At 46.9% G+C, this 27,587-nt stretch overlaps 1 protein-coding gene across 8 annotated transcripts in view; it reads left to right on the forward strand.

Moving 5' to 3' along the window:
- Positions 1 to 27,587, forward strand: part of rbfox1 (RNA binding fox-1 homolog 1) — a 170,491-nt gene that overhangs the window by 112,126 nt on the left and 30,778 nt on the right. For 6 of the 8 annotated variants that reach the window (XM_053851827.1, XM_053851828.1, XM_053851829.1 and 3 more), the window contains one exon: positions 26,455 to 26,748. In XM_053851827.1, the coding sequence (XP_053707802.1) occupies positions 26,455 to 26,748 (294 nt within the window). The remainder of the gene's footprint in view (positions 1 to 26,454; positions 26,749 to 27,587) is intronic. The other 2 variants (XM_053851830.1, XM_053851831.1) reach the window with 1 other exon arrangement.

Raw genomic sequence — 27,587 nt, forward strand, 5'->3', positions numbered from 1 at the left:
TGAATTGTGATGAATCTCACTGACTAATCCACTTGCAAACTCAGATCCGACATGAGTGTAGTAACTTCCCATGTGGCCATTTTGAGTCATGAAGAAAATGTCTGTGCTGCTGTCTTCACACTCTGGGATTGTGGGTTCGAGAAGTGCTCTGTTTTGCTGGGACACACAGCAGCAAAGCAACTGCCGTAATGTAAGATTGGATCACAGAGTTTTAGTGGCAACAGGAGTGGGTGGCGCCGCTGACAGCGTAACATGATGTTTGTGCAGAAGCCTTCCGCGGGCTGTGAGGACCGCAACTCGCCGGACGCTTCTGACGGCCCTGGTGAGCCGGTGCTCAGCGTCTGTGCCAGTAATTATTCTTCCTCAGCAGACGAAAACATTCAAAGACACTCCGGCGGCGCTGCCCTCGGTTGCCTGGTACAAATTGTTGACATCAGCACCTAGGCTCCGCGCGAGGGTCTCTCTCTCTCCCTCCCTCTTGTGCTCCCAGTAATCAATCATCAGCCGCCGCCCGACTGACGACTCCAATTTGTTGGACTGTTTTCACAGTGCTGGGCTTCGCTGTTCTGCGGCTGCAGACGGAGCAGCGGCCATTACTGGCTGAAATATCTCGCACCCCATCACGCTGCAGCCTCTGCACTGTATTCACTCGCAGGTGCTTCCATCCTGCTGCCTTCACAGATCTGCTCAAGGTTGTCTGCTGCCAGCCTTATCTCAGCGAGACAACTGCACATTCCACACTTCCATTTGGTTTATCTTCAAGTTCCAGCATGACTTCAGTCTCATTTGACTTACGGCCGCGAGGATGACTTTCTGTTTGTGGTGGAGACAATGTTGTTTGATGTTTGTGTTGTGAATGACTGAAGCCACCTTGAACAATCAGTATCTACCTATGTTTCCCTCTGATTTATAGCTCTCGTCATTATTATGAATATACAATCAGATACAAGTACATTTATGCAGTAGACACACCCTCCGGGATTTTTAAAACCATCGTTGAAAGTGAAAGTGGTTCTGCAGCAATATGATGGGAAATAAGGACCTTTGCAAATGAGATTGGAATAAAATAGTGTCAGGTTTTAGCATAAAAAAGCTCCAGGCTGCAATGATTTTAACCAAATATTTCAAGTGCAAAACACACACACACACACACACACAAATAAATAAATAAAGGAATTAATAAATGTCCAGTTCATCTTTTTTACGATGATGTTCTATGAGTAGTTTCCTGGCTGTTCTGCTCTTGAGCTCCTCACAGGTTTCACAGAGGTTTGGATGGTGGCAGACAAGTTGTGGTGATCGGTCAGAATTGTTGCGCCTTACAGAACTCACAGGGATTGGTTGGAACTGTTGTGATCGCAACATCGCCATCTCCTGGAGGACTGAGTAAACAGTAGCACATCAGTAATGTGTAAGAGGAGAATTGGTTTGAGGTTGCTAACATGTAACCAGGGTCAAAGGTCAGTGGCCGAAGGGTCAACCCACAACAACTTTGACCAGAAAGAATTAATAAATAATAAGAATAAAGTTTGGGTTTGGCTGCGAGAGCTGTCGGCGAAATTTGTTTTCTCGATCTGCAATTCAGAACATGCACGACATGTGAACAAGGAAATGGAATCTCAGATGAACAGTCTACTGTCATCATGGCTCCATCATGGTTCCTGCTATGCAAATGCAGCTGTAACATCAGTAAAACAGACGTGCAATATTGCAGCAAATAAGTTGAAAAAACCATTTAAATAGATACTGCAAGCATTCAGAGAGGAGGAGGAGCATCGAGGCCGGGAAATGAATTAAGGGAAGAGAAATGTCCCAAACACTTAAATTGAAATAATGCCAGAGTGTGTGTGTGCGTGTGCGTGTGCGTGTGTGTGTGCGCACATGTGAGCTCAGTCTCGCCGAGCTCAGCATTTTTCTGCACATTGTTCTTGGTCATTTGATTTGAGAGGCTCTCAGGATGAACCTGCCGATGCAAGCACTTTTGCAAGCCCAGCGCATGCACGCACACACACACACTCGCATTAGACAGTCAATATTAGCAGGCAGAAAAATGATCACCCACTCACACTCACACACACACACACACCGGCACGCTCCCACCTCGCTGCAGTCGCTTAGATAATGAATGCAAACGACCAGAAAATTCTCATCCATGTGGAATCATGGCCGCTGCTCGAACAGACATTTGTTTCTTGCTTTTGTTTCAATGGAAATGTGATGTTTCAATGCACGCACTTCATTCATATCAATTGTTGTCTGTGAACGACTGCTGAAGGGAGGCGTTCATGGGTCATATATTCCTCCATACTGCATGTATATCAGGCTTTTTCTGCCGTGCTATTTTCGATTAAATTCTTTCTTTTTTTCTTTTTTTCTTTTTTTAAGGTGGGTGAACCTCTGATTTGTGTTGTCAGTGTCACTGAGAGGAAATAGCTTATTGTCTCGAGAATAGTGTTTGGCTGATGTTCCTGACCACAAACTACAAACACCTGGCACATGTAGCTACCAGTTACCCCCAAACCACATAGGGGTTTGAATATTGGGGCATGTTTTGGACACAGATCAGCATGACGTGGGACCTGTCTGTCGATATGGCGACTGTGGTCCGTTAAAAGCAGCTGATGAGGTTTCATGAAACAGCCTCCTAACTTTCAGAGTTCAGCAGGTTGCGCTCTCAAGCTACAAACCACATGAGGTGTCATTGAAATAGCAAAAGCTTATAGAGCAAAGAATACCGTCTGAGTTCCTGTGAAAATCAGGACAGTGTTTCATGAAGCGTCACAGGGGGCAGGTCAGGCTTCACGGAGCAAAACACCATGTGACTGATGACTGAGTTAGAGGCAAGATCTTTCATATTTCCGAGCTGGACTTTGTATTTGTTGTGTCCTTTCAAGTCAGCTTAAAAACACTCTTTGATATCTACCTGTCAGACGCGGCGCCTGGCCGTCTCCCCTCATGATGTCATGCCGGCCGCCTCAGCAGAACCACACTGAGTTTGACTGACTGGACCGCGTCTCCCCTGCAATGAAAAGAGCCAGTGCAGCTCAGTCACTGGAGCCGACTTAATGAGTGTAAGGAGAATGAAGCGGAGATGGTGGAGCCTGAGGACGGGAACGAGGTGAACCTCGTGCACACATTACATCACAGCCAGAACACTTGAAGTTATACGTGACATCTGAACGCTGATGCTTTCAAACAGGCACGTGCACAGGGTCTTCTTCCTCTACTCATCCACGTTCATCGGTTAGCTCCAGGGAAGTGGGAGCACGAACGCCACGGTGCTGGTTGGGGCTCCATCAGATACCAAAGTAGATAGGGGCAGAATGGATGAGAAAGTATCCATAACTCCATTTTTCATATTGCATTTTGAGATGTTGCAGATTTCAATTTGGTAACTATAGCCAGAAAGGGGTTATCGCACTGTGGAATCAAGAGTTGTTGGGAACGCTTTAGGGGTCACAAACGTTGGAACGGTGCACTTCTGTTTCATCTGTTTCAATCTGAAGCCTTTAACCTTCGGGCCAAAATGGCCTTTCAGTGAACCCTCCCGCTCCTGCCTGACAAGGCCTCTTGTTTAAGGCCTTCCTTAAAACCAGTTTAGAACAAACACCAGACAAATCCATTGCATTTGATGGAAGTGACGACTGATTGATACATTTATAGAAAGAGAGAGAGAGAGAGGGCACTGATGCCTCTCCTGTTTGTTGACCAACTGGCTTAAGTGCTTTGCATTTGTGTCTGGTATCTGGAAACAACAGACCCGGAAAGGGGTCAGAAAAGGATCAGTTTGGATCAAGTTTGGGAACAAACGTTGATGACTGAAGGTTCTCCCTCTCTCTGCAGGCAATTCCTTCAAGGAATATTTAACCTATGAATGGTCTCTCCCTGGTTTCCTCTCAGTTCGTGTCAGAACATTTCTTCTTCCAGTCACTCTGAGAATATGATCATACACTGCCACAAGTGTGGGACCTTGCGTTGTCCCTTCTTAAACCACTGCTACATGAGTAGCTGAACGTCAGAAACAGCCGGGTTATTTTTGCCACCCACCGGTCTTGACTCGTCCCAGTCCAGTTAGATTGTAGCTCAAAGGCCCAGGAGAGAAGACAACACTCCTAATGGTTTCAACTTCTTCCTCAGAATCAGTCAAGCAGATCTGGATTTTTTCCCTCCAATTTTTATATAACCTATTCTGATTTTCCCCTGCAACATCCAAACTGCTGCGCCCTTTTCAACCAGTTCCGACCCCAGGCAGCGACTTACTTACGCATGACCAGAGGGGACACAGCATTTGCAGTTGGCTGCTCTTACCCACGGGTTTCCGCTGGCCTCATCTGGACCGTCCCAGAAAGAACTCCTACAGCACGACTGTGCTCTGATGTGAGGAAGATCACGGTAAAGAACGGCTGCATACACGATTCGCAAAAGTATTCCTTAAAACAAGCCAGGCAGTTGAAGTTTCCCTCAGATGCTAACTCATCTGCTGGAGATCGAGGGAAGACCTGCTGGTCCTTGGCACATGAGGGAGCAGTTAACTTGATTCAAGGTTTTGAAATGAATGGAAAGCTCAGCGATCTCTCATTCTACTGCGATCCCAACCATCTGGAAACAAGCAGGCCTCAGACGTGAGTGTCAACTAAACCTTCCTTCATTGTGTGTCACGACAGAGAGAGCCGAACACCAACTACAACCCAGGCGCTGTCACCACTGGAAACAGCTCCCCTCTGTTTGGACAGGGAAGGACACACCCACAAAAGATTCGTCAACTAAATAGTAATAATTAGATTTGATGAGGAGAATGACGCGGAGACAGTGTCTGCACCATGGCATCCAGACAGAGACAGAGAGACCTCAGATCTGCACTCCACACTTGAACTAGCTTCCGGCTTTTATCATTTCTCCCCGTTTCCTTTCTGAGCCGCTCTGGGTAGCATCTGCAGAGCAGGTTCCACAGTGCTGCACCTCATGATCTAACACTCACAAGCCCAAAACATGAAGGGTCTGTTTAGGAACCAACATAGAAGCTCTGCGGGTGTGAAGGCTATGACAGTGATGAGTTTCACAACCAGCTCATCGGCGATGACTGGATAAAATACAGACAAGCTGGAGGCCGTCCAAACTAGTGAGGACAATGCTGCTCTTGGCATCAGACCACGATGACGGACTAGATGGCAAGGTACGAGAGCGAGTGGTCGCCAGCAGGCGCCCCCTCTGAACACCTCTGTCCATGTTCACTTGAGTCTTTGACTTTATTAATTGGCGCCCCACGTTGGGCGCCAATTATGTTGTACGGCCTCAGGTTCCATAGATCTCAGGGCGTACAGAGAGTGGGAAGAGAACCAGAAGAATCAATGGAATGCCTCTGAAGCAGTGGGGTGCAGACCCAGTTTATTCCAGATCAGCATCTAGCTGTCAATGGTGACCATCAATGAAGTCAAAGTACAGACACATTAAATAGATACTGGACCAAGGCACGTTCCTCGAATCCATTACACCATCCAGTACACAATATTACACACATGACCATATCAGAATGTCCACGGTTCAACATTCCGTAGGTGTTAGGAAACAAGTTGTACTTTAACTTAACTGTTGCATGGGTTTCTAATGAGATATATCAAATGATTCTTCAACAACCCCCAGCAGTTCTGCTTCCCGGGGAACCGGACATGGTCTCAACCAGGCTCGGACAGTGGAGCTTTACAGCAGGAGATGTCAGCAGGAGTATTTGGCCCTGGCTCTTGGACGAACGCCGTTGCAGAGCCCAGGAGAAGGCAAACCACCACCTCTCTAGACAGCAGCGGCTGGGACTGGTTGGAAACAGCCTACTGATCTACACACAGTTTCCGGGTCGTCTTGTACTGTTGAGCTTCCTCCTCCTACTTCAGTGCCGGGGAAGTGAATTATTTTGCTTCTCCCTCATGATCTGTGTCACAGAGATCATTTCCACTATTTGTTGTTTTATTTTTATATTGGAATTTTTAAAAATGATCTTAGTGGAAACTATGTGTGGAACACCACTTGTAGTAACTCCAAGAAGAGCAGCGACGGGCTGAAACTGGGTCTGGGTTCAACAATGACGGGAGGTGTCATTGAAGTGGTTGTTCAAATCCAAAGATATTAGAGCGGAGAGCGCCACCTAGCGGATCGGAAAATGAAGACAGTGTTTCGTGAAGCCTCACCAGTGCATCACAGAGACCACTGGCTTGTAACGTTTATATACACCGGCATTTAAGTTGTGAACATACAGCTCCAAACTTCAGGTGATGGGTCTGCAAATCAGGAGCCTGTCACCTGTGAACTGCAGCTTCATCTGAGTTGCATCACACTGCAGTGATACACATCCACGAGCAGGAGACGGCAGCAGGTGAGCACAACAGCAGCACCAGCCCCCAGTGATGCCATCACAGCCCTTCGTTAGCACATGATCTTTTCTGTCCTGCGTGTGTGTATGTGAGCAGGACCAATGATCAGCACATTAAAGCAAGGGCTAGCACCATATGTTAATTATGTAAATGATTGGCTTTAATCAGGCTCAGCCATGTAGCAAGTTAGCAGAGAAGGAGAACGTGTAGATCTGCCACAATCCCAATTAATATTCATCTGGAAGAGCGCACGCCAAGCCGCAGACCGAGTGAGGATGAATTAATAGTTTGATGAGGGATGAAAGAGTTGGAGTGGCTCAGCTCTGCTCCCCATCTGTCTTCACCCCGGTTGCTTTGGAACACACACACATGCATCTGCCGAGTGTGTGCGTCCTGGAAGAAAGGGGAATGTTCAATATCACAGCCAGACAAATAGGGGAAAGTTGGAGAACATTCTTCAAGTTGAACTGGAGTCGGGAATTTAGAGGGCAGCGTGTCGGAAGTGGGAGGAGAAACCAGGGCAAAACAGCTTAGTTTCGGTTGGATTTGCTAGTTATGGTTGAAGCAAAGACAGAGCTGATCATATTGACTTCACACTGCGCTGACTGACACTGGCTCTGCAGCGATGTTCACTATAGTGGAGGCTACAGGCCCAGCTGCCTGCGCACCATGAGGACGATACCACCACTCACTACTATGCTCACCGCCCGGTGTTGGAAGACAGGAAGTGGTTTTAGCTCTGTGGCTCGGACGAGACCAGAGCACAGCGGTCTCTCTTTGGATCTGTTTGGGCTGGTAGCATCGAAGTCCATCAGCGTTGATCTCACAGGGTGTGTGTCCTTCTGCTGCTCGGACGGCTGGAGGAAGATGGCCGACTCTGTTGGTGTACTCTGCTTCGGTTGTGCATTGAGTGGCGGAGTTAAATGAAATCTCATTCCCTAATTGCAAATAATGACAAATAATAGATTCATAATATAAAAAAAACCCCACATAAATTATAATTTGTGTCCCGCAAACGATAATTATAATATTAGACTTCTAAATTATATAAATGTCACTGAGATAATTCTCTTTAAACGTGTCACTGTTTAACCATTTGTCCTTTTTGATGACAAGAACTGGGACATTGCAGAAACTTAGAATATTCAAGCTTCCATTAGAGAATTACATGCTCAGTGTGAGTGTGTGTGTGTGTGTGTGTTCGTGCCATGGTCCAAGCCCCACGAACACTGGAATCAATTGTAATCTAATTCTGGGCTGCTGTTATGATCTCGGTTTCTTATTCCCTTCTCTGCTCATCGAACCGTTGTGAAGTCATATTGGAGCACTTGTGGATCAATAATGACGACTGCCGTTTTAATAACCAATGCATTGATCCCCTCTCCCCCCGTCACGCGACTGGGGAAACACCTGCCGTTTGAGACTTGTCCCTTAAAACCACCTGAAAATGTTCTTCAGTGAGCTGAGCTTGTGTGAGCTGGACAGGACAGTTTCCTTCAGGAAGCCTTTGTGACCTCACAGGTGCCAATGGTTCACGATGACTAAACTCTTGTTTTTTCTCTCTCTCCTCTGTTTGCCTCTCATGGATGCGTCCGTCCTAACAAAGGTAAGACAGCAACAATTTGTCTGCCGCCTCCCTCTGTGTGTGTGTGTGTGTGTGTGTGTGTGTGGTTTACAGACCGGTCGGCTCACTCATCGATTGACTGGTTTATGGTGATGTTTTAGTGCCTCTGTGAAGGCCGATAATAGACTGATGCATTAACTGACCTATTGATTAGTTTCATCCCAGCAAAGTTATCGCTTCAATCTGTCGCCCTCCCACCCCCCATTCCCCCTCCTCTCCACATTGAACATCTTTGTGTTTATTGCTTCCATGTATATTTAAATGCCCAGTCAACTGTCCATGAAATGCAAACCAGTTCTGTCGGAAACCTCTGTCAACACGATGGACCTCTTCCCTCCAACAATCATTTCCTGTCGCAGATGCGCAATGAACAGCCGACACAAATCAGAGACTCATTTGTTGTGAACTGAATTCGACTGGAGATGTCATGCAGACGTGGTCAACAGCTGAGAATCGGTGCGCCTTTACCAAATATCTATGTTTCATCCTGATGGAAGCAGCAAGGAACCGATGTCCCTGCCTGTAGCGGCTGCTGTCAGTGGCGGGCAACTGAGTAACTCCTCGGGCGTCCCCATAGGCCACAAGAGAGAACAGGAGGGCCCATCTTATGTAAATACTGGATGTCACTTTGTTTTCCAGTTCAAACACTTATTAACAGTCACTAGTGCTGAGCCCCCTGTTGTAATTGCTGACCATATGAGCAGCTACACTTTAAGACCCCAGAAGGCTGTGGGCAGACACTCACTGTGGGAAGGCCATGAACGATGGCAGGATACTGGAGACAGAGGGAAGAACTGAGGACTAACTGAACGCAGGGTTCAATGCTTTAGTAGCAGAGGACCCCTGATTTTCCCCGATTTTTTGTTTTCTTCTTCTTTCTCTTTCAGCTTCTCCCTTCAGGGGTGGCCACAGCGTATCATCCTCCTGCATCTCACCCTGTCCTCTGCTTCCTCTTCTCTCAAACCTACAAACCTCATGTCCTCCTTCACCACCTCCATCAATCTCCTCTTTGCCCTTCCTCTCCACCCTCTGCCTGGCAGTTCCAACCTCAACATCTTCCTTTCAATGTAGTGGCTCTCTCTCCTCTGTACATGTCCAAACCATCTCCATCTAGCCTCTCTGACTTTGTCTCCTATACACCTGACATGTGCTGTCCCTCTGATCTACTGCTTCCTGATCCTATCCATCCTGCTCACTCCCAGAGAGAAGCTCAGCATCTTCATCTCTGCTACCTCCAGCTCTGCCTCCTGTCTGTTCCTCAGCGGCACTGTTTCCAAACCATACAACATTGCCAGCCTCACCACCCTTTTGTACACCTTCCCTTTCATCCTTGCCGACACCCTTTTGTCACACATCACACCTGACACTTTTCTCCAATGATTTCGTCCTGCCTGCGCACGCTTCTTCACCTGTTTCTCACACTCTCCATTGCCCTGGACAGTTGAGCCTAAGTACTTGAAACCCCTCACCTTCTTTATCTCTACATCCCTTAACTTCACCTGTCCACTTGGGTCCCTCTCATTCACACAGATGTATCCCATCTTACTGTGGTTAACCTTCATTCCTCTCCTTTCTAAGGCAAACTGCCACCTCTCTAGCTTATCTTCCACTTGCTCCCTGCTATCACAACAGATCACAATGTCATCAGCAAACATCATCGTCCAAGGGGCTTCTTGTCTAATCTCATCTGTCAACCTGTCCATCACCAGGGCAAACAAGAAGGGGCTCAGAGCTGAGCCTTGGTGCCGTCCCACCTCCACCATGAGCTCCTCTGATACACCTGCAGCACACCTCACCACTGTCTTACACCTGGCATACATGTCCTGCACCACTCGAACATACTTCTCTGCCACTCCTGACTTCCTCATACAATACCACAACTCTTCTCTTGCCACTCTGTCATACGATTTCTCCAGGTCCACAAAGACACAATGGAGCTCCTTCTGACCTTCTCTGTGCTTCTCCATGAACATCCTCAAAGCAAACACTGCATCTTTGGTGCTCTTTTTTGCTGTTGCTCACATATGCTAACTTCTGCCCTTAGTTTACTTTCCACTCACAACTTCATCGTATGGCTCAGCAACTTAATCCCTCGATAACCACAACACTGGACATCTCCTTGAAGATGGGCACCTGCACACTTCTCCTCCATTCCTCAGGAATCCTCTCACTCTCAAAGACCTTGTTAAGTGTTCTAGCCAAAAAGTCAACTGCCACCTCTCCTGAAAACTTCCACACCGCCACGGGTATATTATTCCCAGTGTTGGGGTGAAGAGTCCCAGCGTTTGCTGCTGTTTTTGTCAAGTGGAGTGTAATTTGTCTGCCGAGCAGGACTCTGCCTTTTAAAGTACATTGTTCACGAGTTCTGTCGTCCGACCCCGTCCACCAAGCACAGGCAGTAAATTGGTAGCTTGGAGTCAAACACATTTCAAGCGTTTAGTTTCTCATGGTGACCAATGTTGACGTGAGGTCACATTCATATCAGTGTTGCCTGGCTCGGATGGAACATGGCATGGTGTGAATCTCGCTCCTTGTCTCGGCGGTGTAGCAGTTGTTCATCATGACTCACCATCCCGAAAGTTGCTGTTGAATTAGTGATGTCACTGCCAACATTTAGAATCACAAATGAGCATCCCGTCATGGTTTCCCGGCGCAGCAGTCTGAATAAAAGATGCTGTGCAGGATATGTGCTGTTGTCTCTGCGCAGCTTGTTTTGGCACTAAAGACGATCTAAAATTAGAACAAAGTGGTTTATTCATTTGGAGATTATTTGGTCCAAAATCTGGGATAGCAGAGGCCCTCAGGGAGAGAGAAATGGGCTTTTGATAGGGAAGTTTGGGCATTTGGAGGCTGGTTGGAATCACTGAATGGGGCTTCATTCATCTGCTCTGAAAAGCAGAGGACTTGGCAAGACTCTCCACACTGTGACGCGACATGGTTGCCCATCGGGGTTTATGGCTTTCGGATTCCCGTCGAGCCGAGGGAAATGTGTTTTCTCGAGCAATGCCACGTTTCCATGAGGCCTCCCTGATAAGTCGTTTGTTCGGTGAACTCTTCCACTTTCAGTCCTTTAATCACAACTGGCACAAGGTCGAGACGAGGTCAGTGGCCGACATGTCCGTCAAACAAAGCCAGAGGAAGACTCGACTTTGCCGTGGCAGCTAGTGCTTCAGAGCCAATAACACCATGTGAGTTTATGTATCATCAATTACTCAAAAGCTTCCCAGAAGATGCTTCACCAGATATTATCCATATCCATGACTGCTTGATTGTGTGCTCCTGGCAACAGTCTAAGCCATGTGTGAGCATGTGATGTCACGCAGACCTCCACCGAGCAGCTCATTTTCACTAGTATTTCTCACACTATGTTACTGCTCTTCATTCATTTGATGAATATAATGAGACACAGTTTTGATGTCATTAAATAGTCATATTAAAGTGAGCTGAATGGGACAGCAGGTGGCACCACTGAGCTGGAATTGGCTTTCCCTCAGGACAATCTGTGGCTCCAGATGGTAGTCCAGAACACCATCAGGATTTTGGCCTCTGTTCTTTGTCCTATCATCAACAGCACCAGAAAATTTCATTGAAATCTATTCGAGTTGAAGTTGTTTTGGCGGACAGACGGACAGACGGACAATGGCGATCACAAAAGTCTTTCAACCGAACTATTATTAACACATTAACATTGATAACAGACAAGTTCTCGACCGCTGTTGCGGATGGGGAGACGCTGAGTTGCACGTGTCACTGGGCTGGTGCTCACTTGTGCTGCCTGTTCAGGTGATTCATGTATTCCTGCAAGAATGAACGAGTGATTTACAGGCCAACCGAGTCCAGATAGTTGATTTGCAGCTATTTTTAGTGGGACACAAACAAGCAGCGTCTCTTGACACAGTTGAAGTCCAGAACGGTCCAAAAACACATTTGCTCTTGTTAGAGCCGCCCTTCCAGTATGATGGAGCACAGAGAGAAATTCCTATTGCTCATTCACCAGTCTAACTGCTCCTCTAATGTGATGACAAAGTGGCTGGTTTACTGACCGAATTGCTCTTGTTCAGTCATTTACAGACTTTTCTTTCCCACCTCTCTCTCTCTGTCTCTCGGCTTCTGATACTTCCACGGCGCTCTCACTGCTCAGCTCAAACCAAAACTCTGTGTATTTGGCCGCAAGTCCAGGCCTCCAAACGCTTCACTGCTGGCATTAACAGGACCTTCTGAATTCTAACATTTGTCCCATGACTCTTCACCATTCTAGTCGCCACTAACCAGCCGATGAGGTCCCATGAAACCGTATCCTTGATTTCCAAGCCCAAGTGGCACGCAGGGTGCATAAATCGCTTCTGCGCTTGTGTTTAATAGTCATGAGGTTTCATGAAACATCCTCATTTATGTAGCCACTAGATGGCACTGTCTAAAAGTTTTGCATGTGACTCCATTGTTGGAGTCACAGTTTTTGTAATATTATCACTATACTTCATCCTCTGGTGCAGCAGCAGTCAAACCCATCAATAAAAACTTATTTGAGTTTTTTTTTTCCTAAAGTTCCATCCACTGTGTCTATCAAAAAGCATTTTCTTTGCCACTGCATTATAGCTGACTGATTTGACAAGGCATCAGGCAGAAGCAGTCGCGTGACATCCACTAATATTTAAGATGAAGTACTCTGAGCCCCAACAATATTTGGCTGCACAGTGTGAGCTTTGTAATGTATGACTCACCGGTGGGTTATTACTTTTTAAGAGGCTAACAACCCAAGCAGCTTGATTTATTGGACGAGATAAATGTGGCTTCTGAGCAGCAGGGGTGAGCTGGATTAAATGCCACCGTGAATCCAGAGTGTGGAGGTGATGGATGATTAGACCCTGTTTGAATTTGACACTAGAGGCAGCTGCTGGAGTCCTAACAGCGGGTTTTTCTATGATTTATACCCAGAGCAGGAGGCGGGGGGCAGGTAGAGGTCTGAGGGGGCGCCATTGGACTGAAATATTACAGTATGATAAGCATTAAGTCCTGTGATTGTACGCAGTCATACGCCTCAACATCGATAATATTGAGGGCTCAGTCGGCCATGCTTGTTTACGTTGGCCTCGTATAGTGTTAGGGTCAGTTCCGCTTTTTACTTCCGTCTATTCTACATTTCCATCATGGGAATTTGAGGATTCGGAATCATTCAAATGGGCAAATGCTACTGTTTGGCACATGACTTCATCTCAACAATGAGGGAGGGAATATGATGTCGCGGAGCGAGCAGCGTTAACGGAGGCTCAAGTGAGTGGTGGAAAAGTCGCAGGACAAAATTATTAGTTGCAACGGCTTGCAGAACTGCCTGGGATTGGTTGAGGTTGCGTGGGGGAACACCAGTATTTCATATCACAGTTCTTACGTTCCCTGTCCGTCCCTACAGTAACGTTAAACATCAATGTCTTCATCACCCAAAATCAATTTTCACTCATTCTAGACAACAGCAAAATTTAGCAACGTAGCGCAGCTAACAAGCTCTGAGGGCAGGAAATTCCCAGAGCAATATCACCGGCTGACACCAAACACCGAGCGTGAATGCCACTGCCGCTAAGAAAAAACTATAAAAACAAATATGGCATGAGCACGTGGCTAAACCATGTTGGAACCAGAAGGAAAAATGAGCGCCTTATTCATGTAGCAGGACTTGGGTTTCAGACACGTCGATGTGTTTAATTCTTTGCTCCCACGGAGGGAAATTACAAGTGAAAAGTCAGGATAATAATAATAACAGGGTCTGAAATTAGCTCAGCTAAAATGGTTTTTCATTCTGCACTGCTCTCCCAATTCAGTTTTTCCCAGGTGGATTTGAATTGACTCCAAAAGGTGCCACAGTAAAAGCCCCAGCGTGTCGGGGAAGATCCGCACGCTGGAATGAGTTCATGTCTGGCCAAGCTGGGAAAATCGTGGCACGCACGGCGCTCAAAAGAGACGGTGGGAAGGGTTCGACACATTTGCATGGCTTAAAGATTTTTGGGAGGAGGATATAATATTTCCCTGCAGCTGCCAGAAGGTTCCACACACAGTCCTTTTGAAGCACCGTATACCAAATTATACGCTTTTGTTTCCAAGACGACTCATCTTTAAAAAGCTGGAAGGCTGTCTGTGTGTGTATGTGTGTGTGTTCCCGGCCTGACTTGCATTATTTACAGGGTGCCTGTGCTGCTTGGGAACCCTACTATTTTCTGTGGGTGTGAAGCGTGCAGTGAGCGCCGCTCGGCTCTCTTCATCACAGCCGTTGCGTAACGTTCCCCTGTCCCGTGCGCCGACTGCAGCAAAGCTACACAGAAAACACTCCTGATTCCTTGCTGCAGCCCACTGAGGTGCTGATGATCCATCGAGGGGCACATGCTTCCATCCACAGAACCTTTGATCTGGATTCCAGAAAAGGAAGCTTGTTTCTAGATTGTAATCTCCAGTCTCCATCCGATCATTTTGCTCATTGGGTTGGTGCATGTATGGACGTCAGCAGATGAAGGTCCATGATGATTTTAATGGAGACATGAATATCACCCTGACCTTGTGGAGGAACCTTCCCTTGCTGCCTGACATGTCCAGCCCACACACACCAAAAATATTTTCATGACCAAAGCCCCCGAATGCAGTCGTTCCACGCTACATTAGGATTTGGCCTCACACATTTGGACCATCCAGGAGGCTGGATGTTGGAGCTCAGCCATTTGACACCGCTGTGATTCACACTGTTCATTATCACCTACCGCCAACAAGTCAGGTACGAGAGAGTCGTAAAAGCCTGTAGGGCTAGAAGAGCATCCACAGAATGTGACAAGTGCTCCTGCCAGGCTGAGCGTGATACTAATACCCACTCATGGGAGAGTCCCCACAAACACACACACACACGCACACACACTCCTGACTCCCACACCCTGCTGAGGGGAACACTGAAGCTCGGGAGGCAGAGTTGATGTGCGACAGAGAAAGGCAACATGCTGTTAGACGTAAAGGGGACAAGGTATATGGGCCACTGAACCTGACTCATTCCCTCACACGCACACGCACACACACACACACACACACACACACACACACACACACACACACACACACACACACAGTAGAGCTGCGTGGGCTTTTACTCTTACAAACAGCACCCAGACTTTTGCCCAGCTATGTGTGTGCGTGTGTGAGTGAGTAACTGTTGTGTGTGTGAGTGTGTGATGTGCTGAAATTGATAAATGACAATGCACATTAAAAAAAGGGGGATGAAACTCTGATTTGGGAACTACAGAGAGAATCATTTCCACAGCAACATTTCCACAGGCAGGATGCTACGGGAAGGTAATGGCTAGTGACGTACAAAGGTCATCTCTACTGCTTAGCACTTTTCAGACTAAGCCCTTCACCAGACTGTGTCTTCCACCGTAAACTCTTCCTTTGCATTACAGATGCAAAGCGTGTGATTCATTTGCCATTAATTGCGAGTTATCTCATCTAAGTGTGATTGATTCAGATTAAAAATTTGAACGTATTGACGGCCCTAATTTGACTTCAGTTTTTGAGTAACCTCTTTGTTGAGCTTGTTGTTTATAGTGCAATGATCATTCGCTGCTCATTTTCCTGACTGAGGAGCCAGAGATGTTGTTATGGTTTCAATTTAGGGGGCAGAGTCGAGGGGAAACCCTGACTAAGTTGAACAGCAGGCGAGCGTGGTTGATGTGAACCAAGGCAGACGACAAAGAAAGAAAAAAGATACGTTTGAGCATAGGTGAATGTAGACCACCACCAGCCAGGAGTGTATTGATAGGCGTAAAATGACTTTTAGAAGACGGTGATTCAGTGAAAGGAACCAGCCTTGTGATAGTTGAAGCAGAACCGCTTCTGTGTTAGAGGAGCTCATATGCTGGCAGATGATGGCATCACCATCCTGAGAGCCACAAGCGAAACCATGAGCTTGCAATACAGGAGCGACTTTAACTCGGGAGATGCCGCCTCTTGCAGAACGTAGTCTGCGCTGGATTCTGGGGTGGAGACTTGATCTGGTGTCCATGCCTTATTGTTGGCCTGCAGGTCAGGTGTTCCCTTACATCTCCTTCAGAGGGATGACCCTCACCCAATTTAGGACGAGCAGACGTCTGTCTTACCAGACTGTCCTGACAAGTCACATCCACCCAGTCATCATGGTAACTCTTAGCACTGCTGTAGTAGAGAAAGCTCCTGGTCAGTCAGTCACTCATCCCCAGCTGGAGTCCCGCAGAAATGTGCCGTTTCTCCAGCCATCACACCTGATCCCGTCCTCTTCACCTCTCACTCCTCGCTGGCTTTGTTTTGAAAATTCCAGGGTCACAGCCTGTCATGAGTAGGAAGTGTCCCGCATAGCGACTGTCTTGCTGAAAGCATCCTATTTTTGTCAAGGGAACACAAACCTGCTGTGACGGGAGATGTCCACTTACTCCTGCTGAACTATTGTGGCACTCTGGACTCTGCACTTAGTCCTTAGACTCAGGTCTGTTCCACCCTCCTCATTCCCTGCGCTCGTGCTTCGGATGTTGTCGGAACATGGCGTCAACAGTTTGGACGCATGACCGTTCACCAAGCCCCATCATTATGGTCCGCTGGGGGGTGCTCTGTTGTCAATAACTGCGTCTTTAAAATGGTCATCTTATGAACCATACAAAAGTACACAGTTGCACAGTATTCATGATAGTGTGGGCCTCGCTTTCGGGCATTTCATGAGTGTAAAAAGATGCCATGAGAAGCAGAAGCAAACTCAGTTTGTTTAAGTGATGATAAGCAGTTAATTCATGAATATTTCAACTAACAAAAGGTTTCAATAAGGAGAGTAAACGCCTGTTTTTTTTTTTTTATTTGTCAGATTTTAATTTAAGCTCTGAAGACCTGACCTTTTGTTTGGGGTGTGTTTTTCGAGTGGCGCTTCCGTGTGACACATGTCGACTAAAGGCGACTCAGTCTTGTGCAGAAACAGATGCATCTTCCCTTGAGCTCAAACAGTTTTGTTAGCCTCAGCTTTCCTCAGCTTCCTTGTACAAATCAATACAGAAAAATCTGCAGCGCTTCCCAGATCTTCCAGCGTGCAGATTTTTCTATTTTTATTTTGGGTCCCCCCTCCCCCCACAGACACACACACAGACAAGGTTTTGGATCATTTAAAGGCTTGGCCATGTTTCTTTGGAGCAAAGCAATTGGAAGCTCGCTCATCTTCATGTTGCCGTGGAAACGTTGCTGGAAAAGTGTTTAATATGTCCTCGGAGGGCTTGGGGGTTGCGTTCATGTATGTGTGTTTGCGTGAGTGTAAGTTGCGAGGACGAGGAGGTGCGGCTGCTGCGTTGGTCGATTAACTCATAACTCATGTGACATTACATCCAGCGAGGGGCTGTAGGAGGCAGCTCCTGATGATGGAACATAAACAGTGACACCAGCCAAACTGAATGAACATCATCAGTAAAGCCTGCGCTGCCAGGCCGGCAGCCATGTTGCCTCATGAGGTACCAGCTTTTCATCTACATCTTGAATACAATCGAATGTGTCTCAGAGCTGAAATGTGCAGCAAGAGTCTCTGCAATGGATGTGAGTCAGTTCAGTCATCATGATCACTGGGAGATAATGAGTAAAACACAGTGGAAATCACTGCACCACTCGCTCTGGAGGAGCTTTGACAACGCTTGAGAGCACAAATAAACGCCCATCAAAATGCATTGCTTCACAATGATGAGGGAGCTTTTTTTCCTCTTAGGACTTGAAGAATGAAGGAGGCTCCTTGTACAGCGAAGTTGGCTGGGGTCGGTCTGGTCATGTGACCACTGTTCAGTTTGCTGACAGTGAGCCAAACAAGCCCGGCTCAAATTCTCAACGTTTGATTTGTATTTTCATCTTCTTGTAAATGTCTGCATCCAGTACATTGTGCAGCGTGACATCATCCTCTGAGAGTCGATATAACTGGACAGGTCTTGTACCTGCACCAGCCACAGTGCTGTGTCTTGGGCCCACTCACACCCCCTCAAGAGGGATGTGGAAGGAAGCTCAGCTGCTTGAATGTCTGCAGTACCAAAGTTGCCCAACAGCTCCGCGATAAACGGTCAGAGAGTCAGGATACAGTTCATAGGACAGAACAAGAATATTCATTTGACACGTGAATCAGACTTGTCGAGCTGAGTCAGAACGACTGGGACTCTTCGTGAATTCAGATGCAACAATCAATGATCAGCAGGGACATACATGGTGAAAGGAAGAGCTGATGTAAGCTGCTCCTCCTGAGCCTAAACTGGCCCCACATGACCACATCACTGCGGTCCATCGTCGCGCAGGCGCTGGTACTGGTGCCGGTGCTGTTGCTGGTGTGCCAGTGTGCCAGTCCAGAACTGAATGACGATGTGTAAAGTGCTCTGTGAAGTCGTCAGGCTTCAGTTCGCTCCTGCCGCCTGGTCTGTCAGTCAGACTCACGCTGTGATCCCACCTGTGGTTAGATTACAGCAGCAGCGCCGCTGCCGCTCCAAGGCATTCAGTGCCTTCCTTTAATGATAATGGTGAAAAGCAAAACAGAAACGGTGTTGTGCGTCTCTGACAGGAGCTTGGTGAGAATATAATGCCACGCCTCACTCTGCCGCACGCTTCTCCACCGAGCGCTGTTAACACCCTGTAGGGCTTGTGTAACTTGAAAATGAACTGGTGAAGTGATGAAGTGTTTGCTGGATGAAAACCCTGAGTTAACCTCAGTGAACGGCTTCAGGCGTTTAGTGTCTGACACATGAAACACAACCAGGAAAGTGTGTGTCTCTGTGTGTCTCCCGGCCTCGCTCGTGTCACCATTTCTGGCGCTGTGGAGTTGTTCTGCTGTGAAATAACAAGTTCCCGCTCAACCTTTAATCACAAAAACTGAGTCCAATTCAGACCCGATGCTGGAGTCGGTCCTGCTCTGATGACAGGAAGTCGCACAGAGGCATGTGACGCCGAAGAAATACACACCAATGTTGAAACCCAAATCATAACTATCGCAAAGAACTGATGACAATGATGAGCCAGCTCCACCTGGGCCAGGACAAAAGATAGCAATGGGCTTCACTTGGTTCGTAAGGGCCCGCCCCCTGGCCCGGCTTTGATGTGTTCCGCCAAACCCATTCTCACTCCCAAACCCTCAGATATCAAATATTTTAAATTGACCTTTGAGTCCAATTGGACTCAAAATTCTCGCAGCAGACAACTACGCCCACGCAGATGCTCCGCCTCCAACAGACAGGAAATCAACAGCAAAGCGGCCAATTGAAAGAGTAGAGATGATCATCATTCGTTCCCATCTATTCTTCTGGCAAAGAACGTGGTCCACAGTACAGTGAGGAAACATGTCAGCACTGTACTGACAGCTCACCTGAGATGGCGCTTGAACCGCCAATGCTTCATCGGTGGCAAGATGAAAGGATAATTCCAGCAATGTGATTCACTTGCTGGTGCAGCAGATGTGTGTTTATGAGCCAAGCACTTGCTCCGCGTCACCAGCGGATCCACTCTGCAGCAGGTGCAAACACGGATTCTGACAAAATGAACACGTGTTTCCCACGGTTGGACGAGACGCTGGCGCAGCGACACGCACGCGTCGCTCTTATTCGCCAGTAACGTTTTGACAGTCACATGAGCGCGGTAATAAACATTAATGATGGCCGGCAGCTCGTGTGGAGATTTCATTAGAATAATAATAAAGAGTGACGCGCTGGCAGTTGACATTTGAGAGTCTTTTCTAATTGATGGCGACCTTGTTCAAATGTCATTTCAGTGGCAACCCGAGACCAGAAGGTTCTGAAACATGGTGAGACTTGATGTATCTGTGGATACGTGACTCTATTGACACAAACAAATGCTTGGGGTTTATTTCAAGGGATTCCAGCTCTTCCTCTGTGCCACTCTTTGAGTCAGACATTCCCAAGCAGTTAACCAAGCAGCTGAGAGAAAATAACTATTTCAGGCGTCATTTCATGCACCAAAGGCACATCTATATATAGAGCATATATCTGTACATAACAAGACTGGAGGGGAAGTACAAATAAGGACAAGACCAACTGGAAAACAACACTTTTTTTAGGGGTGGAACTATATTACTATATTATATTATTATATTATTGCCATGTGAAGGTCTATCATACTTTCAATTTGAAATTTTTCCCCCGCTCTCGATATTTTTCATTAAAATTTGTTTTTATACAGGATTGCTAAATGATTATTATTTTTCATTATTATTTCCATTTTATTATTTCCATAACCTGTACTCTGATCTTATCCATGAGTGAAATCGGACTAATCTCTTTTTTCTTTTTTAATACCGCGCTTCCTGATTATAAACCTGACATAATTCATGATAATCAGTACATTAAAATAATAAATAAATGCAATATTCCGATTGGTTTCTGGAGACATTCCTTTCATTTTACACAGGCACAGGGATAAGGTTGCTGTCGCAGCTGATCTTCAGATCCTCCGTGGGTTAAGTAAATGATGGGAATGAAATTATGAACTAATTTGACACCACAGGGGACACGAGGAGTGTTTCCCCCTCCAGGTTTCACACTCGCAGTCGGAGGTAATTATTGAATTGCCTACTCTTAAAATGTGACGGCGGATGGATACACAGACTCATGAAAGGGTTTTGATAGAGTGAGTGATCACAGGAGCTGGGCTGACTCATGATTGAAGTGGAGTTCTGGCTCACTGAGTGAGCGAGTGAACAACCCCACGACTAATGAACGTCTGGCCTCCAGTCGAGCAGACTGCCAGCCAAGCCCTCGTGCCTGTGTGTGTGTGTGTGTGTGTGCGGCGCTGCGGTCACACATCATCCCCAGCCATCTGTCAACGACACGGCCAGTACAAGGAGCCACGCGCCAGCACACATCTGGGCGGAAGTGGGCCCTCGCTGGCTCCGTCAGAGGCGCGCATGCGTGCACTAGTCAGCTGGTCGGATGGCCACGGCAGCTTAGTCAACTATTGATCTGCGGATGATGCACCGTGTGTGTGTGTTTACGTCGCTCTCTCAGCTCCGTAGCTCACTGTTGACAGGCGTGTGAATGAAATGCATCTGTCACAAGGCGGCGCGTGCTGGGGAAGTCAGCACACGTAACAAGAGTCATCTTCTGTGAAGCACTTGCTGTGATTTCAACACTATTGGAAACAAACTCAGCGGGACACAGCTTGATCATCACGGTTGCGTTCTCCCCATACACATGCGTGTGTGTGTCTGATACTCCATCTCATCGACAGCGTCTGTGTTTCAGTTTAAATGACGTGGTGTTTTTGTAGGTGAAGAATTGCTTTTTGTTCAAATTCTTTCTGAATTTTTTACATGATGTTTAGCCTCAGAAAAAGTGACTTTTGCTAAGACATTTTCCAACAAAAAAGTCACAATGATAGCTAAAAATAAGTGACATTCAATATATTCAGAACATTCAGTGATATATATATATAACACTTTAAAAGTGTTTACAGAGATGTTTGCATCTCTAAACTGAAACTCACCAGGGGACCCGTGTTGCTGGAGGCCAGTCAGATGAATGGTGGGAAATCGAAGTGCAATCGTTGTTTTCAGGGTGAATACTGGACTAGACTTACTGAGTGTTGCAGCCAGACCATGATATCCGGGTCCCCAACTCAAGCTCATTATATAAAACCCATGTATTCCTATTATCATTACTATTATTCTGACAAAGAGCAAGAGTTCGATGAAGCTCCTTGTGTTGTTCAGAACAGCAACACTGTAACACCGCGCATCTGATGCTTTTAAGACGATCGTGGCGGACGGAGGTCGGAGCAGAATCAAGCCGAGGACTGACGTTCTGAGGCAGTTCCGAGGGGGCTGCTCTCATTCATAGTAACACCTCGTGCTCCTCCTCCTTCTGCTTGCTCCGTCACACACCCAGACTCACATCCATAATTGATGATCGCTGTATGCAAACACTGCCCGCCTGGACTTCACAGTGCGGCTGAGTGTGCGAGGAAGACAGAGAGGAGATGGTGGAGCAGGTACTTCTTTCAACACATATCTCAGCCCTCTCCCTCTCACGCTTGCGCTCACTCTTCCTGCTGTCATAGCAGCACTTTTTCTCCGGCGCTTCCACTGGGTGTGTTTGCATGTGGTGGGGATTTTTTTAGGACTGCGCTGCATGCTCCAGTGCCGTTCTCTCATTCGGGCTCTGCGTCCGGAGTTGTTGTCGGAGTGAGGCATAAAAACAAGTACTAGCTTCTCAAAAACAGTGGATTATTATTCTGTTTTCTCAGAGCATAAAATCATAATCCTGCTGGGAAGTGGGAGTGATGAAAGTCTAAGGTCATGATTCAGTTTAAATGAAACAGAATTGTTTCACTTTTTTACTGTGTGGCATCACAACCATGGAGCTGACTCTCCATCTGATGATGCTACTGCCAGCTAACCAAATCAGGCTGTCACTACCACAGACCTGGCAATGGACTCCATCAACACCAAGCCAAGCACTTTTTTTAAGAAACACAATCTGAGACTTCAGCTCATCCATCCTCTGACACATACGTTTCTGAATGTGATTTACTATATATCACCTCTGATAATTGCTGCATGGTGTAATAGATGTGCACTCAAGCTCGCTGGCAGTGTCGTGTGAGGCGGATCCCTCATTCATTCTCTCTCCAAAATGAGAGATAAACCGAATTACAAAGCTGCCGCCACATTGTTTTTATTGCTGTGCAGGATCCATGGAGTCCAGAGTTGTGTCATTGTGCCCGACTGTTGAGCTCAGGAAGCGTATAAACCCTGGAAACCTTCTTCATTCTGCCTGCGTCTCCCGCCCGTAGTTAAGATCAAATTAACGGTGAATCTTACCTGGCAGTGCGGCGTCGTCACTTGCAGTTTGTGAGATTGATGGTGCCACTTGACCTTTGTGTAGCACTGCCAAGACGGCTTTGTTTGCTTTCCCTCTTTTTCAGCTGCCTCCTCCATTATACCTGCTTTTTCTTCTTCTTTTCTTGTTTACTTTTTTGACCTGCAGAAATAAATTTGAATTGAATTTACAATTGTGGCAAAACGATGCAGGACAACAGTTTCTATTTGCTGATACAGAGGAAGGATTTCCACAGCTCTGAAACCAAAGACACTGCTTAATATGGTGAAATTCATTTTCATCCGGGCATTTACACTTGTGAGATCTGTAAAGACCATGGAATATCAGGTTTCTTATAAACCTTGGAAGTGTCTACATTATTCTGAGATGTGCGTGGTGGCAGAACTGAAGATAATAAAATGACCTTTATATTTCATGTTACATGAGGAAGCCTGCCTTCACATGTGGATAAAAGAATCCTTTGTCTCTACACAAATGACTGAGTCCACAACACACTTACTGCAAGGCTAACCCAGACTTGGTTTGAGGGTGAGAGTCTCACTCTCAGCTGTAGTGACAGTGTTGAGGCCCCTGCTGCACCACATCTGACCATCTCCTCACTGAGGTTTTTAAAGAAGCAATGAGCGAGTCGGTGTGATTGTGTACTGGAGGTGGTGAGAAAGCAAAGGGGGAGCTACAAGAGAGCTGCTCCTATGCTGACGCTTCAGTGTATTTCCTCCGTGTGTGTGTGTGTGTGCTCTGCCACGTATGGCATATTTCAGCTGCAGAAATGTGTTTCCCATTAAAAACCAGAGCGTTTTGCCAAAACCCATGTCTGTATTTCCCTCCGTACTTTTTCTTCCTCTCCCTACTTCCCCTCTCTCACTCTCTCTCCGTCACACACCAACTCCCTCCATGTTTCCAACATTTCTTGTGGGTCGAGCTCTTCTCTGGCCTAAACCACAATCCAGAGATCAAGATCTTGGCTTTTCTTCTAAACCCTGGTGGATTTCTTAAAGACACAGTGCATGACTTCAGAGCTTTGGATTCTCAGAAGGAGCGTGGTCAACATCCTCAACAGACTTTGCTCCAGAACCTTTTAACAAACAGTGTTCAGATGGTTTAGAAAAAGCTCCAGTTGTGAGGAACCACTGGAGTCACACAGGAGCGACGTGTCAGCAGCATTTCCGAGAGACACATCAAAATAATTGACTTCTTAATAAAAGTCGTCCCTGCCCTGACTTAAGCAGAAGAGACTTGCTGAACAATTGTTCATGAGTGAGTCATTCAGTTTTGGTGCAGTGATTAAGAAGAATATTGGTGTCCTCAGAGCAGAGTCGTCTAGAAACCGCTCCTCACATAAAGTTGAACCAGGTGTCTGAAGACTGTAGCCTGGAGATCAGATCAGTCTGGTGCTGCTTGTTTCAGCTGAGGCTTGTCTGCATCATTGGATGGAAGAAAAACCTGAGACCCTTCGAGGAGCAGTTGAAGACCTGGACTTGAGGGCAGGGGTCTGAAACCTGTCCTCAAAATAAAGCTTTTTAATTTGAAGTTACATTTAATCCCAATAATGTAATAATGGTGACTCATACTGTCGTCGCCTGGGTTCTTATACATAATGTGCAATTCATGACATCAAATTTAATTTATTATTATGATAGTTTTATGATAGGTTTTAGTTTTTATACTGCTCAGTCCAAGGTCAAAGGTCAGAATTGTCCAACTATCATCATCCTCAGAATCACAGTTCAGATACGCTTCCACCCTCCTGCCACCACTGAAGAGAGCAGATGTGTTTGATGAAGGGAGCTGGTCTTTGCTGGACTGCTGCTGATCATGGAAGTTCGAATTCAGACCTTTTCCTGCTGAGAGTCGGAAGCGCTTCAGTTTTGATGGAAGACAGCTCAATAGCTGTGATGTAATGCTTCCAAGAGCTAAATCGATAAACCTGTGTCTGCAGAAACGTCCTCGGCAGAGGTGGAGATCAATGATAAACAGATGCACTTCACTCCCAAAGAGTTTCAGTCAAGAGCCTCGCTCAGGAGCTTTCTACAAATATGAGGCTACAGGATGAAAAGTAGACAGGCGTGAGGGTTCCGCAACTCACTCATCATCACAGAGTGATGGACGGGTCCGATACGCTCGCCCAGTGCAGAGGACGCAGCAGTCCACTGAGCTGGCGACTCAGGGATCGTCTAGTCAGACAGCGACTCTAAACTGACGATGGTCGTGACTCTGCTGTCTTCCATCCGGTGTGCCGTCTCTGCCCACCACACCCGGCTCACTACGCCTCCGAGGACTGGGAGCTTACCACGGCTAATTGTGACGCGTCCAAATAAGATGCATAAGATTGACCGTTCGCCGTAGCACTGTCTGGAACAGGCTCAGTAGCGGGTCAGGAGTCCAGATCACAAATGTCTAGCTTCCATCCTACCACAGCCACCCACACTGTCAGATACTTGATGCAGTGGAATGGTAACACGATGGCTGGCAGGAAGCTCCTCCTTCAGTTACCACCCAGGGGCATGGTGGGGTCAGCATGATCTCCACTGAGTGGCTTTACAAGATAACAGGAGACCATATTCATCCTGAGGCTCTAATGAAGCTTCATGAAGCAGCATCCACACTTCCAGAGCCCACTAGATGGCACTGTCTGATACTGTAGCTTCCAACAATGCCTTAAACCAAACCTATAAAATCACTTCCACTCTGCACTCTGAAACTCTCTCCACTCATCACTTCCAGTGACCAGCCTTTTCTCAGCTCTCGCCTCTGCGACTGCAAGCATAACCTTTTCAAGCTAATTTTTAGGCATCAGAAACTCTTGCTTCAGAGGTGCTAATTGTTATTTTCTTGTTTGGAACGGAATGTTATTACGTGATGAAGCATCTGTGGTTGAATTCAAAATGAAAGTTGTCTGTTGATGATATTCATTCACGTGTCAGTGTAGTGTCACCCAATCCTCCTCAGAGCGAGGGCACTCGCCGCTCACCACTTGAAATGATCCCCTCAAACCCAGGGAGCTCCGGAGCTGACTTGAAACCATGTGGGAATATGATGTGTGGAGAGATTTCCAGGATACCAAAGTAATTTATTGGATGTTGGATAGGGCAACGGGGACATATTAGTAGCGAGGACTACTCTTCCCTTTGTTGACTTTCTCTGGTATCACACGTTGGCGAGCCAAATGGTCGACCATGTCCGACATCATGAACAATACAACATGGGTGTACAACAGTATATTTTTATTTCTTCCGAACAAACAACTGGGCTAGCATCCAGGCTAACGTTAGCTTCCTCATACCTCTAACAGATCTATCACCGCAACATAGGCTCTGCCCATTTCTTCTCCGTTGGTTCACCAAACCAAGGGAGACGATCAGCACCGATGCAAGAGGTTCCAAAAACGTTGGCATTTCCAAAACCTCTCCAACACTGGATATGCAGGAAACAAAACAGCACGGCAGCCAATGACACGCTGTCTTTATGCGTGACGTCATGAAGTGTCAGAGGGCACTTCATAGTGGAGGGCACTCAGAACCAAGTGCTAGTGTTAGGGGGAGACACGGGACATCGTCCTTCAAACCCTTTCTCTTGAATATTCCACTGAAAATAAAGCATCTTTCTCTCTGTCTGACAGGGTAACCAGGACACACCAGCACCCCCGGACCCATCCATGGCCCAGACTTACCCCACCGCCCAGTTCGCCCCCCCTCCTCAGAATGGCATTCCGGCTGAGTTCACGGCTTCACACCCACATCCGCATCCACACTCGCATCCTCACTCGCATCAGCACCCGGCAGCGCCGCAGGACTACGCCGGGGTCCAGGCTTCGGTCAGTGAGCACCCCCTCAACATGTACCAGACCTCACAGAGCCACAGGGAGCCCGGCGGCTCCGACAGCGGCAGCCAGACCGTCCCAGGCACAGCAACAGTAAGGCATGACTGGACAGTGTTGTAGTGTGGCAGGTTTGGGAGATGAGAAGCAGACACAGCACGGCTGCGACCACCAGCTCATTCCTTCAGCCTGACCAACCATCAGCATTAACACACTGAAACCATGTCTATTGTTCAGATAGTGCTCTGTCTTCAGGGACCCGCTCAACAATGCTCCTTATTTTTAATTATTTTGCAATGTTTTTTTTTATACATTATTACACATTTAGAAAAGGATCGGGCCTGAAAGCAAGAATTTCTGCAGAGGAATCCAAAGGCTACTACTGATGTCAAATTGATCCTGAAGCATTGAAGATAATACGCAGTCGGCAAGCTTCAGCTCTCAGGGTTTTTTCTCTTGAAAACTCTGGTGATAAATCACAGCAGAAAACAGGGGAGAAGGTGTGGCTTTCTTTTCTCAAAGCAAAGATTTGTTCTTACTGTCTGAATGACAGAGTGAAAACACGTGTGACTGTAGAATCCAGGACTCGTCTCAGCGCCGCATGTTTCAGCTAGTTCTACGAGGGCTGCTTTCGGTGCATCCTGGCCCTAAACTGTCAGCTGTGCTTGGGCTGAGAAGTGCTCAATGCTGCCAGCGGCTTCTGAACTCTCACCGACATCTGGCCCAGGATCTACCTGCCAGCAAGCAGCACAAGCCCGTGCATAGATGGTGATTCTCACCCTGAGTGGTGACTCAACTGACCCCAGAAGCTCGTTGTCACAAAGTTCATGCAGAAGTCAAACAGAAACAGAGTAAGAGAAGGTTCCAGAATGTCAGAAGCAGAAAGGTGTAATGCAACGCTCAGGTTTGAAGCTTCATGTCTCATCTCTGTTGAA

Source organism: Synchiropus splendidus, chromosome 19 (assembly GCF_027744825.2).
Source record: "Synchiropus splendidus isolate RoL2022-P1 chromosome 19, RoL_Sspl_1.0, whole genome shotgun sequence".
In the NCBI taxonomy this organism is placed as follows: Eukaryota; Metazoa; Chordata; class Actinopteri; order Syngnathiformes; family Callionymidae; genus Synchiropus; species Synchiropus splendidus.